The sequence below is a fragment of the Bacillus rossius genome, chromosome 8 (assembly GCF_032445375.1).
Source record: "Bacillus rossius redtenbacheri isolate Brsri chromosome 8, Brsri_v3, whole genome shotgun sequence".
Taxonomy (NCBI): Eukaryota; Metazoa; Arthropoda; class Insecta; order Phasmatodea; family Bacillidae; genus Bacillus; species Bacillus rossius.
The window spans coordinates 39585822-39607003 of record NC_086336.1 but is presented as its reverse complement, the minus strand read 5'-3'; the positions used below and the strand labels follow the sequence as shown (position 1 = coordinate 39607003).

Here is a 21182-nt window from a genome sequence, read left to right as displayed (position 1 = left end):
AAGTGTCTACTCTCAGGACAATGGTTCAGTTCCAAGAGGGTCCATTTCAGGGACACAGACACTATCCCGTGGGGCTCCGTCATTCACAGTAAGTTTCAACAGTTAAATATTTCAGTAACACCATTTTCTTTACGAGCAAGAGTGCCCTGACTACTCTGGAGCAAGGGCCTAACTCCTCTCCCATTTGTCTCCGCCTCGCCAAGTTAGGCATGCGTGTAGGTGAGCATTGTTCGAGACCGGATGACTCTGGAAGAGTTCCAGGTAAATGTTCCTTCAAGCGAGTGGTGAATACAACGTATTATGGGACTGAACTGAGGGCCAGTTAAGTGTTACAAAATTAGTGTCATTGATGCATGAGTGTTGTAGCTGTACTTTCAGTACAGGGATGCTATAATAAAGCCAGTCTTGAACAACAACTCTGTGAGTATTCCATTGTAGCTGTAATCTAGTTCAGGGACGCTACAATAAAGTCAGTCTTTGAACAATAATTCTCTAAATATTCTGTTATAGTTGTAAACTCAGGTCATAGGTGATACGATAAAACAAACCTTGAACCACAACTTTGTAAGTATTCTGTTGTAACTGTACACTCAGTTCTGAGTACCCAATAATTAATCTTTAATAATAAGACTCTAAGCAATCTGATGTAGCTTTACTGTCAGTACAAACTCTCTGCAATAAATCCAGTCTTAAAATACTCTGTATTATTTATTTATATATTTGTGTCATGCCCACTAACAGGAAAATTTTGAGATGGGCACAACATAAAACAGTCATCAATTTACCAAACATATACAAACAATGACATAAATGACAAAGCGAGCACTGCAAGCAGGAAGGCACTACCGGTAGGTAGGTATGCACCACATGCAGGTAGGCATCCCACTACAAACAGGCTGCAAGTGTACAGTGACAACAACAGACTACAGAACAAGACAAGATACTTCAAAAGATAAGAACAAACTACAAACAAATACATATGAAGGGAAAAAACAAACAAATGAAGACATAATAAATGCAATATATGCTAGGGCTACATGTGAAATAAAAAAAAGAACAAAAATTATATGTATTTTTGAAAAAGAAGATAAAGTTTGCTATGTAAATATTTATTAATAATACTACAAAGTTTATTAGTATTAATTTGACTATCAAAGAAGTGTAGAATTTTATTAAGATTGTTAAAATTAGAAATTAATCTCTAAACTCTATAAAATCAAAAAACAATATGTTTAGTATAAACTGAAAAACGTATATGCTACAGATGACTATTAAATTTAGGTACTTGGAAACCAGTATTATGAAGAACATATTTGCAGTTAAGTTTAGAATTGTGGCCATTACAAACATAAAGTGAATCTAAAAGATTTCTAAGTTCAACAAGAAATACTAAATTTTCTTTTGGAAAAAAATTTTAATCAATATTTTAAAGAATTTTTTTTAAACTTTTTTAAGTTTGTCACAATAAGTTTTATTGAGGTTGTTCCAAATAACAGAGCCATATTCTAATTTAGATCTTATTAGGGCTAAATAGAGAGAAATAAATAAATCAATGTTTGATACATGATAAGTATTGAATTTAATCAAGGCTAATATTTTATGTGAGTAGGAAATCAAGTGAGATATGTGATGGTAGAAGTATAGTTTAGTGTCAAGTATGACACCTAGAACTTTAATGAAGGGAGTGACAGAAAGTGGAGAGTTATCATATCTGATAGGGTGAAATTTCCTAGTGAACATGATATTGTTTTTTTCTTTATTGAGAGCACAAGATTGGAGGTACACCACTTTTCAATTATGCAATGCCGGACTGGAGTATCCAACAATAATGAAATAATGAAATAAAGTAATTTCCCTGCAGATTTTTAAATTATCAACTAATAACAGACTGGAGGAGTAAATTATAATTGTAGTGATATCATTAGTAAAAATGTTGAATAAAAAAAGTGATAGATAAGAGTACCTTCTTGCAGCATTCCAGAACTAAAATAATGATTAGAAGAATTGTGATTACAAATTGGAATGAAAAAAATATATACATATATATATAAATAAATATATATATATATAAATATATATATAAATATATATATAAATATAAATATATATATATATATATATATATATATATATATATATATATATAAGTGTCACATACGCCAAAATTTGAAAGTTTTTCATGTAATGAGGAGTGATTCACAGAGTCAAAAGCTTTGGCCAGATGAAAATAGCAAGCATCTACCTGACCTCTGTTTGTTACTTCAGTATATATAGGATTAAGAATGGGGTAGAGTTGCTATAGTTGTCATTCTAATCTAAAATCATATAGTCTGGCAGAAATGAGGTATGGGTTGGAAAAGTGGTCTATAGTTCTGTTTTTGGTCTTAAATGAAAGATTATTATGTCTAGTAACAGCAAATGCCGGGTGACATCGGCTATATGTTGAGCATTTTAAGATATTCAAGATGGCGGCCAATATGGTGTTATATTTTCAAAAATTGCAATACAAACATATTACGGTAATTTTTGGAAACAAAATACATGTTTTCAAGGGTGCTGTGTTTAGATATCGTGTAAAATTTTATTTAATTACATATTCAATATGTATGCCGGATTTTTTTAAATTTAAGCCTAATGACATGTGAATATTAGTATAAAATGTAACTCTTCCAGTTGCTGTGGCATGAACATTGTTTTTTTGTGGATCATGCATGATGGAAGGAATTGGCTAATACTTTTTTATTTTTGCAAGTGTAATGTGAAGTAAATCAGAGAAGAAAATGGCAGAAAAATGCCTGTTTGACTGTAAATTTAATTGTGAAAACTACAATGAAAGACTTATTGAAAGTGGTGATAAAAGAATTCGGACTATTATAAAATGCAGTAAAGTATACAATGATAATCTCTACAATGTGCTAGAATAAAAAATAGCTGTAACAAGTGAATTGACTGTGAAGTGCCACAAGAGTTGTGTATCAACATACTGTTCAGTGACACAGCTGGAACGACATCGCAAGAGGAAGCGCCAAGAAGAAGTGTCCTTGAGACCTCCAAAAAGAACAAGGAAAAATGAAAACACTCTATTCTCATTTAAATAACATTGCATTTTTTGCACTGAAGAATGCAAAGTCTCGAACGATGAAAAAAATCCATCACGTTGGAGACCAGCCTATATCTGTAAAGAGGCTAATGTGGGTGGCTTAAAAATTTCATTCAAAGATTCTATTCTTCAAGTGTGTGAAATACGAAAAGATGAATGGGCGTATAGTGTACGCATACGTGTTTTGGGATCACTGAGTGACCTTCTTGCTGCAGATGCAAGATATCATGTTAACTGTAGATCAAACTTTATGTCACCAAAATATATTAAACTGGCTACAAGGACAGAAAACAGTGAAGGTGAAAATGATGCGGCATTATATTTTGTCATCAATTAAGTGACTAGTAACAGATCAACAATGTGGACATCTGTAGAACTGTATGAAATATACCAGCAATATACCAGGGAGTGAACTCTCAAGAAAACATCTAACCAAAGCAATATCAGCGAAAGTTGGAAGTGATATTGTTGTCCTCAGTTCTCCGGGTGTTGCCAACATTATTATTTTTAAAAGTACAGCAAGACAAGTTCTAAAATTTGTGCACAGCGAAGAAGATGATATTGAAAATGCCATTTCAATGGTAAGCAAAACAATAACAACAGAAATACTATCACTTCCAAAGAAAAGCACGAATTACAGAAGTACCATCAATATAGACATTGCTTCAGAGCAAGTCAGTAACACTCTAATGAAGTTGCTATGTAGTATTTCTGAAAAACTAAACAATTCACTGATTTCAGTTTTGATTGGTAATATTGTTACAAGTACAAAAATAAAACTTCCCAACTAATCTGCAAATAGCCTTAGGCATAGTCCTTCGTGACACAAAGTCTCTTATACAGCTGATGCACAAGTTTGGAATCACATGTTCTTATGATGAAGTGTTGAGGTTCAAGAAATCAGCAGCCACAGCAGTTGTAGAAGATGCCAAGAAGTCTGGACTTTTTGATGCAGTAGATGGAATGGTGCAAGTTGTCGCAGATAATTTTGATGCAGAAATTTCATCACAAAATTGTAAAAGTACTACTCGCTCACTCGCAGTACTTCTATCCCAAGAAGAATCAGCGGAATCTTATAATAATAATTCAAAGAGACTTTTAAGCGCATATCGAAAACTGATATGGTAAAAAATGTAAAGTACGATGTTCCAATTTACCGATTTAATGGCCCCCAAAAAACAATCATGCCTCAGAAGGAAGCACAGACATCAGTGTTACCTTTAAAACTTCTTTGTCACAAGACAATAGCCAGTGTAAGAATTGGAGCACTTGATTTTCAGTTTATGAAAGAGGTAACTACTTACCCAGAGTGTCCTGAATTCAATGGATACAACACATCTTTATGCCGGAAACAAGGTCACAAAGTTAAAAATAGAACTAGACGAGTATATCTCCCCCTTATTGACATGATACCTTCCGATCCGGATACCATCATCACTCCTTTGAATCGAAGCCAAGAGCTTGTGCATCAAACTGGTCAGAAGTTTGTTGTTTGTACATTTGACTTACAGCTGTATCGTGTTGTGGTACATATAAAGTGGGCATTACCAGAGCATTTTCAGAATTTAATTCTTCGACTTGGTGGTATGCACACTTTGATGTCCTTTTGTGGCTCAATAAGTACTTTGATGGAAGGAAGTGGGCTTGTAGAAATTTTAAGTGATGTTTTCTCTGGTGTACCAAAAATGATGTTGGGGAAAAAGTTCCCACAGAATGTTCGAGCTCTTCGCCTACTAGCTGAAGAGATTTTAAGACATACAGTTATAGTGAATAATGTCACAAGCAAAAATCAGCTCTTTAATGTTCTCAGTGAACTGGCATCAAAAAGCAGAACGAGTAAACTATGGGTTGATATCCTAATCAAACCAGTGTTCATTATGATGAAGTTTGTAAGAGCTGAAAGAGAAGGAGTAGATGTTGCATCTTGAAGCATTAAGAGAAATGCTACCTTTTTTTTCTGCTGGCCATGTACACTATGCAAGGTATGCTACATATTACCTTCGGTCAATGATTGCACTGCCTGCAGAAGTTCGTCAATACTGTCTGGAAGGCCAGCATGTAATAAGACACAACCCGGATGTATGGAACGGTATTTGGAGTGACGTGTATATAGAGACTATTTTTATGAAGTATGGGCATAGTAAAGGAGGAATCATTGGGATTTCCTTAAAGCCAGAAACTCTAAAAACCTGGGCTTTAAGTCTACATATATCATGTCAGTTAGAAAATTCCTTGTTTGATATGGCTGAAGGTACTAAGGATGTAATTCAAATGTCGCACAAAGAGGAAGGAAATTGCAGAGTGTTGAGTGATGAAACAGATCGAGAAGGTATTCGACAGAAACTAGAGTTGTGCATCAATCCTCTTAATGCAACACACCATGTGGATGGACTGTTAAATATAGTGAGTGGAAAAGTTGCTTGAGCAGAGGTGAATGTATATTATTCTCTAGAAATTGGACTTGCACAGATGAAAGAGTTCGAAAAAGGTTTACCTGAAAATTTTCACAAGACAATTGCAAAGAAAGTGGTTTCCATGGCTGATAAAAAAAATGTGTTGTGAAAAATTCAAAAGGTATACCAGATCCTAACGTAATCTATTCAAGGATTATTGGAATACAGGCAAGTTCTCATGAATTAGATATTGGCAAAACACTTGATCATGAGCTTTCACATGTTCCAACATCAATGTTTACCGAGGAAGGATAAATGCGCATAGGTAAAGCAAAATCAATGCTTAAAAAAGTGCTACAAGTAAGTGTGTCTACTAGAACGATACCCAAACGGAATATAATCATTATAGATGGAATGGCCCTCTTGTGGACTGTTCACTGGCCAAACCAAGGGACAGTCACAACACTTATCTCAAATCTCAAGCATCTACTTAAATTAAAGTTGGATAGAAGTGAGGTGTACCTAATATTCGATCGGTACTATGACTACAGTATAAAATCCGCAACTAGGGGGACAATATCTTCATCTGCTAGTCGAGTGTATAAACTCACAGAAAATACACCACTTCCAACCCAAAAAGTTGTTCTAACAGTTACTGAAAACAAAAAGGCAGTTGGTTGGACTGATTTGTGAAGATCTCTGTAAAGACAAATCATTTCACAAAGATGTGATAAACAAACTTGTCATAACTGGCTTGGACAAAACACCTTATCAAATATCGCCTGGTCATGTCATCCAGAATCGAGAGGATTTGTGCACAGCACACGAAGAAGCTGACACAAATATCATTCAGCAAATGAGAGTAGTTTCAAGAGAGAACCCTAAAGTCATATCCATTGTATCAGATGACACTGATGTATTTGTTCTTCTATTGCATTATTATCAACAGTACAATGTCTCCGCTTGCGTGTTAATGGAATCACCACTTTCTGACATACGCCTGAAATATGATGTACAGCCAAGTTTCAAGTATGCAGCCACTAAACATGTTTACTTATACAAAAAAAATTAACAATACAATTATAAATTGAGGAATTACGAAATTGTACACATTTATTTTTGCAAATATGTTGCTTATCTGCTAGTTTTTTTTTTTACACAATGTATAGGCTAGTATTTCGATTAAATGCCCCTAAAACATATATTTTGATACCAAATTTGACATACATATAATTTGATTACAAGTTCTGAATATATTACACCCTATTGGCCACCATTTTGAATATCTTAAAATGCTCAACAGATAGCGGATGTCACCCAGCAATTTCTGTTACAATACATTTATATCATTCATTTGACACCTAAAACAAAACTATAGACTCCAAATTTCACTTCATGCAAAAAACGGCCAATTTCTGCCGGACTAATAGCTTTATTTTTTAAGTTGAAATCAAGATGTTTGAAAATTATTTTTTTTCTTCAGATATTTTATCAAAACCATTAACAATGCCTACAAAAGGGACATAAAAAAAATTACCCCTTTTTTTAATTGGAATAACTGTGGCTATTTTCTATTTGGAAAGGAATACTTAGGTTTTAATGCTAATGTTTAAAATGTGTTGTAGTAAGGGCACAAGAATTTGCGAACAACCCTTCAAGATAAAGTTCAGGTATTCCATCAGGGCCTGTTGAAAAGGTGGATTATAGGGATTTAATGGCCCAAAGTTATAAGCTCTCAAAAATAAATGACACTGAAATTGTATCAAAATTTAAATTAGGTGTTATAATATGCAGTTATAATATGCGGCTTAGTATATACATTAGAAAAATATTGAGCAAAACAATTTGATATGAGGGTAGGGTCACTTGAAACCTCATTCATATTTAAAGATAGTTGTTGGTGGTAACCATTTTTCAAGCATAGTGATTTCACAAGATTCATTATATCTTCCAATTTACTTGACTCCATTACGAGACCACTGCTCCAGCAGAAACATCAGGTTCCTTAAGTCCCGTTATGACAGTTAATAATACCGATAAATTTACTAGTTACTCCAATACCATGAGTTACGATGTAGCACTCGCACACACGTCCGTTGGTAGTGATTGTGCGGCCATAGCTGTAATCTCAGTACAGAGACACTGCAATAAAGCCAGTCTTGAACAACAATTCTGTGAGTATTCTGTTGCAGATGTAGTCAGTACAGATGTGCTACAATACAGCCAGCCTTGAAAAACTCTGTGTGTGTTCTGTCGTAGCTGTACTCACAGAAGAGTGATGCTACAATAAAGCCATCTTGAACAACATTCAAGGAGTTTCCTGCCACCAACCTTCTGGGGCACTGTAGGGGCAGGTTAGCAAGTGATGCCGTTTTAGCCAACTAGTGCGTTCCTTTGCAATCCTTCCCTGGGCTTTGTTAACCATGGTTATGTCTCCGGCAAGCCAAATGAGCCATGATCTCAATTCGTTAAAATGAGGCAACTCTCCAGGTAGCAATAGGCAACAATCATCTTTCATTGCCTCATTCCAAACTGCAAGATGTCTACAATGCTTTTACCCTGCGTGAAGGCTGGCACCACGACAACGTATGCACATGTGAATCTATTCACTTTCAAATATATATATGACCTATTAACCTGCTTTAACTTTCAGTTGAGAACCAATGTAGCACAGCCAAAATTAAATCATTCCTACTCTTAAGACAGTGTTAAACTGAAAATTTTGTAAATTCGATGATTTCTGGAGAAGGGGGGGAGGAACACAGAAATAACTTTGTGAGCTTATAAATTACAGAAATAATAATTACCTTAGTGATATTATTTGGATAAATGTGATTTATTAAGAAATACTATCATAACTAAAGGAGGGGAAAAAACTAAATAGCACTTTTAATGTTTTACGGTAAATTTGTGCATTAGGGATTTTCAAATGATTTGTTCCTGACTATAGGACTCAACTTTTTTTATCCATTCTAGAAGTTGGGTGATGTCACAACAGATAACACATAGCAAAGATTTCAAAAGCAGTTACATCACTATTTAAACTTAAGTCATTAGCATTTTGATAATATAATTTTTATTTTATTTTAGAACAGACAATTTTAATACTAGAATCAAGTTATTTGGTAGAACATTTCTATCTGCATCCACGAAGAATACTAAGACATAATGACTTGATGAAAGCACCTGGTTACAAAAATTCTTGAAAAATGCATTTTTTTTATGCTGAGTCAGTACCGTATTTACCCGCAGAAGGGTCGCCCCTGCATGTAGGTAAATCTTATAATTAGGGTCAGAAAAATCCTACATTTTCACGGTAAGGGCCTCAGCTGATTGGTGTGTAAGAATCGCTGCTCTAGGGTTAACTCTCAGTCCTCTTGTCTGATTTCTGTGCTACTTTATCACTGTAGCGGAGTGAGGCGGTATTCTGGCACCCACTTCCTCCCTCTCCCACCCATTACTTCACGACCCCTCCCACTAACAAAAAGACAAAGGAGGCGGCTACTATTTTTTACAGCTGTGTATCCCTTCCTGGCTATTGTATTTTTTTTAACCAGTCCTCATTCCGAATAGAAAAAAAAACAGCAAGCTACCCTTTCTTGTCAGTTCCTTTGACAAAAACTACCAAGCATGTTAGTCAGTGCGGAATGGAGGAATTTGTGCAGGGGCTGGAGGAACGTAAAAGCAAAGCCGTGCTTTGAAGTGTGGCTTACAGAGTACCAATGATGGCTGCAGTTCTGTCATTGAAAGCAAAAAATCATTACATATTGTCGGGTCACAGTTACATCTTAAAAACCTGTCGCAGTAGAGATGTGGAGTCTGTGTGCAGTGCCAGTTCAATGACATTTACAACAAAGAGATAGAGAGAGAAGGAGGGCGAGAGGGATAACCGTCAATTACCGCTACAGGGCCACGCGCACTCTCTGAATGCACTCACAAACTCTGGCTGGTTTATTTTTATATTTTCCCCTTCCGAGCTGAATGCTTGCTCAGAAAGTCGGTGCAGGAAGACCAGACGTAGCACAATGGCGCAATTCATGGTGATTTTCACACTGCTCAGATATTCTAACTAAACAATTTTTAATTACTCCTTACATTATATACATATGTGTGTATGTGTATGTGTGTGTGTGTGTGTGTGTGTGTGTGTGTGTGTGTGTATACTAGCGACCCGCCCCGGCTTCGCACGGGTGCAATGCTGATACTAAATATACTACAGAATGTCTTTATATACAACGTAGATAAAAATGCTACTTATAGACATGCGCTGCCGGCCCCCCGGCCGGTACTGCTGCAACCGCTATGTCCCTGCATTTTAAATCTCTAATACCTTCGAAAATATTCATTTAAATTACATGCTGTAAAGGGCCATATTGATCTATATTAAATGCACAATGTATTTAAGGTACTTAATTGGATAAGGATTAATTCTGTATTGCTTAAAATGGCTTAGTAAATAAGCCATTATTTCTCGTAAAAAGTAAAGGATAAAAAAATGGTTATTGTGGGTTATCCCTAAGAGATAGACATATACCACTGTGGACATTTATGTAGACCTTTTTAAGGTGTACAATACTGTAGCACATTATTTTGATCTATCTCGTAGGGTTCAGCCAGAGTTTGCAATGTAAGCGCAAAAAAATGTGTTTATTTACGACATCACTTTAGAAACCTCAAAAATTATCAGTGTTTCTCTACTATATTATGCATGTATTATACATATAAACCTTCCTCTTGAATCACTCTATCTATTGCATACATAGGGACAGACAGACAGGGTGAAGCGACTGTTTTATACTATGTAGTAATATTAAAAACCAACACAAGAGAGTTATTTACACACATTCAAAAATACAGTGTAATTATATATATATATTTTTTGAACCACGTTAAAAACTCACTAAAGGGTCGCACTACATTTGTTTTTAAACTAAAAATCTGCATAAAATGTGCCACCCATATGCTGGTAAATACAGTAATTTATTTTTCCTTACTTATTAGATATAATAACCAAAATTCTACTAAAAAGTAGTCCCAATACCTCAAATTATTTCAAAATTGAATGACAGCTTGCAGTACACAGTTTTCATTACATTACTGACTCCACAGTTGAACAAAGAATTTACTAGAAGTCAGGATTGAAGTCACTGAACTCACTGTGTGTTTATTTTTATAAAGAATTCAAGGTTATCAATTAATGATTGGGGTTTATTTACCAATGATAAAAATATATATATACATGAAACTTCTACTTTCCTAATACACCTGCAAACTGATTGAATCAATATATAAATTAATAAAAGTTGAAAAAACTGAAATGGTACATGAAATGCAAAGCAACAAGGCTGCATTTTGCTGTGACGGTTTTGCAAAATAACCAACACAATAGAAGCAGCAACACAACAATTGAAAATGTACCAACTCTTAAAACGAGTTTGGCGAGGTGCCTGCAAATTTTTTTGTTGCGCTAGTTGGTGTGGCACCGACACTGTTGATTTCCAGAACAGTTATGCTTCAAAACCAAAACTATAAGTTCTTGTATAGTGTAAAAATTTATTTTACCACGAATGTGAACTTGCATGTATCTGTATCACGTGATTACTAATGGATAGGCATGTGCGATACATGTTTTTTTTAGTTAGAATCAAATATGAATACGAATATCAAATTATTTGCGAATACGAATATAGAATTCAATTAGTAACAACTTCCTGAAAATTAGAAAAATTATACTAAAGTGAAATGTTTGTTAGCTACATTAATTATATGAAAAATTTTTTGTTAAAATATTTAAATTATGAAATAACCGTTTTTATTATGCAGCTAAGCTAAGATAACCTAACCTACTTAACCTAACCAACCATTTAACTTTTCATTTCAGTTCCTATCTGCCTTATTTTCCACAACCTACTACTCTACATATTGATCAAAAAAAATGTTCTCGAACCACAAAATACAGCAAAATCCATTTATTTTATGAAAAATGTAAATCTTTTTTTTAAATTTTGTTTTCCCAAATTAGTGATTGAATGAGCTCATATTTACATAATTTAAACTCTAGTTATTCACGATTTTTCGTTGTTAACAGCAGCTACGTAAATTTTATTTGAGTTCAGCAATGTTATAAATACAATTTATGCTGATTTCATCTTGCATCTTAAACCATTATTTATGTTTATTTATATACTTTTTAGTTGAAACGTCTGTTTCATCATAGCTGTATACAGCAAGTAAGCTGCTTCTGTATCACATGGTGTTAGATCAACTGTGTGTATGGATTTATATGCTGTTGAAACTATGGCCAGATATTTTAGTAGGACAATATCGAAAACTCTGACTTTTTAACATGGCAAACGCTGGCGACACTGACTACAACGAAACTAGAGGCTCGGCCTTAAGAATGACTGCGAAATTCAATTTCCCTTATATTACAATGGACGATAAGGGCACAGATTTTCTCTCGTCATTTGAAATCTTGTTGTCATAGAGTAATGAATTTTCACTCCATATATTTGCATAAAAACAGTGTATTCATAATTGAAACAAGTTTTCGTAATCTACAAACACATATTGATTTAATGATCACGAAAAAAGACCGAACTATGAACATGAGACAGATAATACAACTTTAAACAATTAAACATACTTAACTTTAAACTTGATATTTAAAAATTGATTATTAAGTTAGTAATAATTTCATAAAACATGTTAAAATTTATAAAATTTAATTTTTTTATATAGGTGCTGAACTGAAAAAAAAAATACAGTGAAACCTTTTTGTTGCGACCCCATTTATTGCGACCACCTCTCTATTACAACCCGATTTCGAGGAACCGTGAAAAAATTGCCGAAAATCCGAAGAAAATCGGACAGAAAATAAGTTTCTTGTGGTGAGTAGCATGTTACTGCGTTTCTCTTGCTGAGTGCTGTACTGCCGTAGGCAGCGCATATCTAAAAATAGATACCACTTCCTGTCGACCGCTGTCAGCGCTTGACAACCCCCATTCCACGTCCCTTTGCCGGCAGGGTGCAGATAAAGGTTTTTGTGGCAACGATCACGTTATCTGCTTCATTTTAACGAGAGTAAAAATATATTAAAACTGTCAGAAAATTGATAAAAGCTTTGTGTCCGCAAAACAGGGCACAACACTGGCCCGCCAGTTGTTTTCATTCATAAGGTGACTAAAGAACTTGCATGGATCAGGCTGAAAACATCCGGCAATTCGTGTAGATTATAAGGAATCTTGTTTTGAATTGAGATGTTATGTTTTTCGAGTAGATATACACAGCGACCGACTGGATGCACGCCCACCTCGACTTGTTTTAACTGCTGCAGCGATGTTTATTTTGACAGCTCAAGCAATTATCTTTTCCCATGGGTTGATAGAAAAAGGTCGCTTCACCCAGCATAAAGAAAAAGGCTACGCCACTTATTCCCCACGCAGGAAACACACTGGCTGCCGTCTGTCTCCCCCGCATTTATCTTTCTTCTAACATTCCACGTCTCGCCTCTCGCGCGAGCAATAACGAAGCGACCACGCATTGGGCCGTTTTATGCTTTGTTTGGTGACAGTAGCTTGATTTTATTCAGTATATTCCTTTTCATAGGACCCTTGCTATTAAAATACATTTTAAATTTAAGTTTGAAAGCTTGTAAATTCCTTGCCAGAGATGACAGAACTCGAACTTGGTGTGAAAAATGACATATTTTGACATACTTTTTTTTTGGGCGTGTTTGGTTGGGAAGGGAGGGGTCCGAAAATATTTACAACGATCTTACCCCTCCCTTACCGCTTTAGTACCCCAATCATAATAGCCCAATTTTACGGGAGAAGGGAGGGTGAAATGAACATTTTCTCACTGAAGGTTTTTCAAAGGAAGCGAAGTTGGGGTGTTATAAGGGAGGACACTAGATGGTTTGTGTGTCTGGGAGGGATGAGCTAGCCTTGAAGAATGTTACCGAGGGGAGGGAGGGGTGAGCTTATGCGTCATGAAGCCGCTGCCGCCAGCCAGCCGGGCGAGCTTCGTGTGCGCCCACTCGCGTTGCAGAACCTACCACTGCCATATTTTTAAAGGAAATGTCCCATTATTTTTTTGTTATTCTTACACAAACATTATTGGAAGTATTAAAGCCGACACAAAAATCCGCTGTGTGTTAAAATTAACAAATTTTAATAATCTTTCATTTGTTTTTTTTATTTTTTTTCTGATTTTCACATTTTGGTTAAATGTCCAATTTTTTGACGGTTCCCGAGAATGTATTCTTAAAATCACTGCTTCGTTAAATCCGGGGTTCGTGACATCGGGGTTCTAGTGTATTTAACTACGGCAAGCAAAAAACGTACATGTAAACTAACCAGTAAAAATAAACCGTCTTTTGACATATTTTCTTTAGAGGTGGCCTGTAGGGCGACGGACTTGTCATGAAGGTTGAAGTGGGTTTAAAGCAAAGCCGTCTAGCATTGTGAGTGACAGCATCCTGCCATTGTACGGCTGGTTTCTTAGCGAGTAGCTGTTTGGGAAAAGGGGTGGGGGAAAGGTTGAAATCAACTGATAATTTCCGAAAACATCTATTACGACCCCCCCTCTATTACGACCCTATTCCTGGGAACCGTGAGGGGTCGTTTCAGAGAGGTTTGACTGTATATGAAAACTTCAAAAATTGTATTTTTAAGTACTAATGTCCATGAAAACATCATTAACAAATATTACAATGCTGTTCAGCAGTCATCAAATAGAATGAGAGGAACTCAAAAATACAATTTTCAGCAAAATATTTAATATTCACAAAAATGCTTTTAAATTAATATTAATATAAAAAGGAATAAATATTTAAAATCATTAAATGTTGCCAGTCTGTAATCTTTACTTTATACTAAGTAATGGGTCATTCCGTGTGAAATCACCAAATGTTTAATTAAATAGTTGCTCGACTATTTTTAAAAAAAATAATTTTTTTACCACATATAACCTTATCAATGGGTAGTTCAAAACCATATTCATTTTATTTTTGTGTGCCACCATTTTCAGTAGAGGCTTGTTTATCTTCCCAAGTGCGTGCTCTAACAGTGGTTTGCAGTGGTTTCAATAAAAGGTCATTGTTGACATTGTATTAAAGATAGAAGGTTCTGGTCTTCACTGAAGTAAAGTAAACATTGTATGGTTACCAAAAATGTCTAGAAATAAAGATATAATTTTTTTTAACCTTATGTGAAATGACCTTGAAATTTGTCAAAATTTTTATAAAAATTTCATTTTGAACATTTTTTTAAAGTGACTTGGAGTTGGAACCACAGGGCAAATATTTTTTTGCAATAAGTATGGATGGCAGACTTTCCAGAAAAAATGAGATAATGTGTGGGTTTAAACTCCTTCCTGGTTTTCTGTTGCATTAAACTTCTAAAATTTTCATTTTTTGAGTTTTTCAAGGTCAAATATCTCAAAAGGGGGACCAGGTAAAATTTTTCTGTTTCCACTATTTAGTACACCTACTGGTACTTAACAAATTCTGCAAGTTTCATTTTGTGGTTCAAACAGGTGTAGAAGTTAAAGGCTTTGAAACTTAGGTAAAAAGTTGTAATATTTTAGCTCTAATTACTTGACTGTAATCAAATTGTGTAACAGTTATTAATGTTTATTTTATTTCTTATGAAGTGCAAATATAATATAAGGCTTTGAGTTGTAACATATGGAAAGTTAAAAATAAATCATTTTGTAAGGAGGCATGAATGGACAAGTTGTGACAAGCAAACCTGATGTAACCATCCAAAGAGCAAGTTGTGACAAGTTGAATATATGTGCATTGCAGCCAACCACTTTAGTCTTGTGTCTGCTGCCAAGGAGTAAAGATGTGTTTGTGTTCTGTGGTTTTGTATGTGCTGTCTACTCTAATATTGTTTATTTGGCTCCACACAAGTATTGCTGGTATGTGTTACAATTCTGCATTGAAGTGAGCTACTTAGTTGTTACCTGCAGTTTCTGTCTCAAAGTGACTACGTAGAACTATCTACCAGAAGTATGGAGTGTTCTTTGGGTACTTTTACACATGAAGATTGTGAAAATGATTCATATGGCAAGTATTACCTAAAATTATCATCAGACTTCACTAAATCGCAAATTGACCTTCTTAAGAAAAGAAGTAAGTTACATAACATTGTTAATGTGTGTACTTTCCACGAAAAAAAATATCTGGACAAGTATAATCATCTTTTTGGAAATTCGTGTTGCGATCCATTTTCATACCATAAAAAAGTTATCAAAAAACAGTTAAGGGAAATAACTGTAGAGTTGTCTGAAAGATGGCCATCACTGATTCCTGGCAAATCTGTTTGTTGCTCTTGTCATAAAAAACTTTCAAGTAATGTTGAGGGGAATTTAGGTACTAGTACTAGCAACTGTGATAACGAAGAACTATTCACCGCACCTGAAATTGTTGTAGAGTCTATCAATCAAGCTGGCTCTGCTTTAGGAGTTTCCCCAACTAAAATTATTAAACTTAGTGATACAAAAAAACATCTAGAAGTTAGACGAACTGTGAGCAAATTTTCTTGTGCAATTAAGAAAAAATTAAGCGACACTTTTACCATCACCTGTGAGTCTCAAGATGAGGATGATGAAGAAATAGCTGATACTGCAATAAAAGACATGGAAATTCATATTGAAAATCTCAAGAAAAGAATTAAGACCTGTACATCCAACAATGAGAAAATACAAGTCATTAGTGTAGTGCCAAAAAGCTGGTCAATGAAAAGAACTGCACATGAGTTAGATGTAAGCGAATATCTGGTTAGAAGAACACGTGAAATTGTTAAGGAACGTGGTGTTATTCCACAGCTCACATCTAAGAAAAAAGGGAAAGAATTGCCTCAAGAAACTAGAGATCTCGTTGTTCAATTTTATGAAAACGATGAAGTTAGTAGAATCTGTCCTGGAATGAAGGATACAAAATCGGTTCGTCTTGATGATGGGAAGAAAGAACTAAAGCAAAAACGTTTAATTCTGTGTAATTTAAAAGAACTATACCAAAAGTTTAGAGAAGAGCATCAATCTGTAAAGGTTGGGTTTTCTACATTCTGTATTCTGCGTCCCAAGTGGTGCATCCTTGCAGGAGCTAGTGGCACTCATTCTGTTTGTGTATGTTCAATTCACCAAAATTTCAAACTAATGACTATGGCAGTAAAAACAGATGACTGGAAGGTCCTTCTTGAAAATATTGTGTGTGATTTAAATAGTGAAGATTGTATGTTTGGAGAGTGCCCAAATTGTCCTGAAGTAGGAAACCTGAAAGTAGATGAACTATTGCAGGGTGTCAGTGATGATGACGATATCACATACAGTCAGTGGATAGTAGCAGACCATTGCAACCTTGTAACGATAGTAGAACCACATGCTGAATTCAAAGAGAAATTTGTTAGTAAACTAGTGGCATTGAAGAAACACCATTTCATCTCGCAGAGTCAATCACAATTTCTGAAAAGTAAGAAAGAGAATCTACAAAGTGATGAATGTGTAATAATTCTGGATTTCTCAGAAAACTATACATTTATCATCCAAGATGAGATCCAGAGTTATCATTGGATGAATTCTCAGGCCACAATTCATCCCTTCTGTGTGTACTACAGAGATGATGCTAAGAATTTGTGTACTAAGAGCCTTTGTGTTATAAGTGACTGTATGAATCATAACACAGTTGCTGTGTACACATTCCAAACAAAGTTGATACACTTTGTTAAGTCCCTTATTCCTAATTTGAATCGAGTTGCCTATTTTTCTGATGGATCGGCTGCTCAATACAAGAACAGGTTCAATTTTTCTAACTTGTGCAAGCATAAAGAAGATTTTGGATTAGAAGCAGAGTGGCATTTCTTTGCAACAAGTCATGGAAAGGGGCCTTGTGATGGTATTGGTGGAACTGTCAAGCGACTGGTGGCTAAGACAAGTTTACAGCGACCGAAAGAAGGCCATATCATAACACCAATGAGTATGTTTCAATTTTGTGTGGAAAACATAAAAGGAATAAATTTTGTGTTTGTGGGAGAAAGAGAAGTTCAGGAGGCAGATCTTCACTTAAAAAGCAGGTTTGATAATGCTAAAAGAATTTTAAGCACTAGAGATCAACATTGTTTTAAACCGAAGAACACATCAACAATACAATACAGCATCATTTCAGCATCGTTTGATACGAAACACAAAGAATATCCAATTGATGGCACTACTGGTGTTTTTAACATTAGTGACATCTCAGTAAACGACATTGTTGTGTGTGTTTATGATAACAGATGGTATATTGGTAGAGTTTGTGAGGTTTCTCAAGAAAACAGTGATATCAAGGTGGTCTTCTACACACCAGGTGGTCCATCTACAAGCTTCAGTAAAACAAAAGATGATGTTTTATGGGTGGAGATGAAGAATGTTCTAGACATTTTGAAACCTACAGAGTTCACTACTATAACAGGTAGAACATTTAATATAACTGAAGAGAAAAATATAGAACTCTCTCAGAAACTGCGGGTCAAACTTGTAAAATAAATCTGTTGCAGCTGACATTTTTTTTTGTGGTTTGCAAATCTGGATAATGTAATAGGGTGAGTTTTATGTTTTTTATTATTAGCACTACAAATTGTTTTAACTTAAAGGTAAAATCACTAAAAGACTATGTGAACATGAGCCACTGTTAATTTTTATTTTCTACGTAAAATGCAACTTTTTACCCAAGTTTCAAAGCCTGTAACTTCTACACCTGTTTGAACCACAAAATGAAACTTGCAGAATTTGTTAAGTACCAGTAGGTGTACTAAATAGTGGAAACAGAAAAATTTTACCTGGTCCCCCTTTTGAGATATTTGACCTTGAAAAACTCAAAAAAATGAAAATTTTAGAAGTTTAATGCAACAGAAAACCAGGAAGGAGTTTAAACCCACACATTATCTCATTTTTTCTGGAAAGTCTGCCATCCATACTTATTGCAAAAAAATATTTGCCCTGTGGTTCCAACTCCAAGTCACTTTAAAAAAATGTTCAAAATGGAATTTTTATAACATTTTTGACAAATTTCAAGGTCATTTCACATAAGGTTAAACAAAATTATATCTTTATTTCTAGACATTTTTGGTAACCATACAATGTTTACTTTACTTCAGTGAAGACCAGAACCTTCTATCTTTAATACAATGTCAACAATGACCTTTTATTGAAACCACTGCAAACCACTGTTAGAGCACGCACTTGGGAAGATATACAAGCCTCTACTGAAAATGGTGGCACACAAAAATAAAATGAATATGGTTTTGAACTACCCATTGATAAGGTTATATGTGGTAAAAATATTAATTTTTTTAAAAATAGTCGAGCAACCTCAACTTGGTGATTTCACACGGAATGACTCTAATTTAAATTAGATTTGTTTCTATAAAGGATGAAGACTTTTTTTTCCCACATTAAGTTGTACCCAGTAACATTCCTCTTATTTTGAATGTCAGTTATACAGCATTTCACCAAGAATTAATAAAATTTTGCTTTAAGGGATTTGGAAAGGGTAATGGGAGTAAATTTTTAGGAATCTTATGCGTTTTGAAGGTCGAGAGTGCAAAATTTTATCAAGCTCGGAATAAAACTTTAAATTAGTACAATAACACTGCAAACAAACAAAAATTCTTTTTTAAATGTATTATATATACACGTATTCACATACACCCAATCCCTCATTTCAAATATATTTTCTAATATTTTTATTGTCAGTAAAAAAATTAATGTTATATTCCTACCTAATGTAAAAAAAAACATTCCAAAGGACTGATCTACGTATTTAAAGTTGTTATAACACTTTCTTAATTAATAATATTATTTTATTTAAATACAGTGTTAAAATGTAATAATGTGTCATATAAGGAAATGTTAAAAAAATTATGATGAATCAGGATTTGAACCAGTGAACTGGCAATTATCAGTCACGCTTAATACCACAATGCTAAATATACCAATCAAAATTCCAAGTAAAATATTAATCCCGAAATTATAATGTATTTTTAAAATGGTACTAGAGTAGTTCTTTGTGTGACTATTAAAGTCTATAATTTTTAATCCAGAATATTTTTGCTAACCCAGAGATTTATTTGGTACACCGATAAGCTTGATATATTCCTCGATGTTCATGTAAGAGAATATAAAATAGGTTAATGCAGCCACACGCAGACCACTTCTGCACCAACGCGCTTAAAGAAATTTAACTTCAAAAACGAATTCGAGCAGTTAGCAACATCATACTTGTTGCAACCAAACATTGCGCGAGCTTTCCCAGCCATAATAAATAAGTACAACTTCATAAAAGAGGGGGAAAAATGTACATTCGAAATTGCCAAACTTATCGCAAATGCACACTAACGTGGTAGAATGCGCTGCGTAATGTGTCTCCTGTTTTTTCGACGACTTTCCTATATTGTTCTACTACAATATTTGCTTCGACGATTACTTCTTTTAATCCCCATCTCAATGGAATGTCAGTGTTTTGCGGTGTTGTAGTACATGGTTGATGGTTTTTTTTCCCCCCACTTATGGTACATGTGACCAAAAAATACAAATAATAATTTGTTTTCAAGTTTTAAATGACATATGTGCTGTGTTTTGAATTGTTTACATGAGTTGTTCTCTTGCTTTTTAGCAAGACAGCAGCGAAATTTTTTTTTAAATACTTGTTGCATGTTTAAAAGTCCCTTATTGTTCATGTTTTTGATTATGAAGTCCCATTAAACATCAAAAAAGGGTATCCATATCACACAAATGACAATCTCAGCAGTCAACGTTGGTACATGACAAACTCATGAAGTATGCTATGTCAAGTATTCGTAAGCAAACAAATATTCGTTATTTGGAAGTGTTTGTATTCGAGTTGAATCGAATACGAATAGTTTATTATTCATATTCAAAAATTTGAATATTCACACAGGCCTACTAATGGGCTAATGGAAAATGATATCATGATTTTTTTAAAAGTAAAATAAATATTTAAGTATACATTATTATGATGTACACGTAGACAAATTTTAATCCTTTATTATAGAACATCAAATCATAAGCAAGTACAATACGGTGATTAATATCCAGGTGCTCTACCAAGTCATTATGCCTTAGGAGAGAAAATAATAGTTTCCTACCTTGCTCGCCTTCTTGCAGAATGCCGATGTCCTGTGAAGGACCACACTGCCCATCAGGAAGACCCATTTCTAGAATAAAAACAAACATAAGCTACATTACACTTACTATATGCACATTACTTTTAAATTCTGCACAATCAATAATTATTTTAATATATAATTAGCAAACTTCATAACCTCCATTTTATTTAAAAAATTTTTTTAATTTCATTCCTCAAAATTATGTTCAGAATTTTCCATACCACAGAAACAAGAAATTTTTATATAAACATAATTCCCAATCTAATGGTCTAAAAAATGGATTTCACAAGTTATTTTGTTGCAATAAGAAATTTCAGGATCTTTTGTGATTTCACCCACTTTTCCTGCTATTTGTTAAGTTTTATTTTCTATTCTTTCTTTATAGAGATTTTCCATACTTTGTGCTACCCAAAGCAGGGGCGTAGCAAGTTAAGGGGGGGGGGGGGGGGGTGTTTATAACCACCACCCCCCCCCCCTTAGCCACAATTTTTTTTTTCTTATATGAAAGCAGGTTAGCTA

The 21182-nt window shown here is 34.5% G+C and overlaps 1 protein-coding gene across 12 annotated transcripts in view; it reads right to left on the bottom strand.

Moving 5' to 3' along the window:
- LOC134534775 (protein tramtrack, beta isoform-like) overlaps nt 1-21182 on the bottom strand; it is a 76264-nt gene that overhangs the window by 39336 nt on the left and 15746 nt on the right. For all 12 annotated transcript variants that reach the window (XR_010075536.1, XR_010075538.1, XR_010075537.1 and 9 more), the window contains exon 5: nt 20643-20711. Coding sequence is in view for 9 of the 12 variants with exons in the window: in XM_063373349.1 (XP_063229419.1) it covers nt 20643-20711 (69 nt within the window). In the remaining 3 variants the exon portion in view is untranslated. The remainder of the gene's footprint in view (nt 1-20642; nt 20712-21182) is intronic.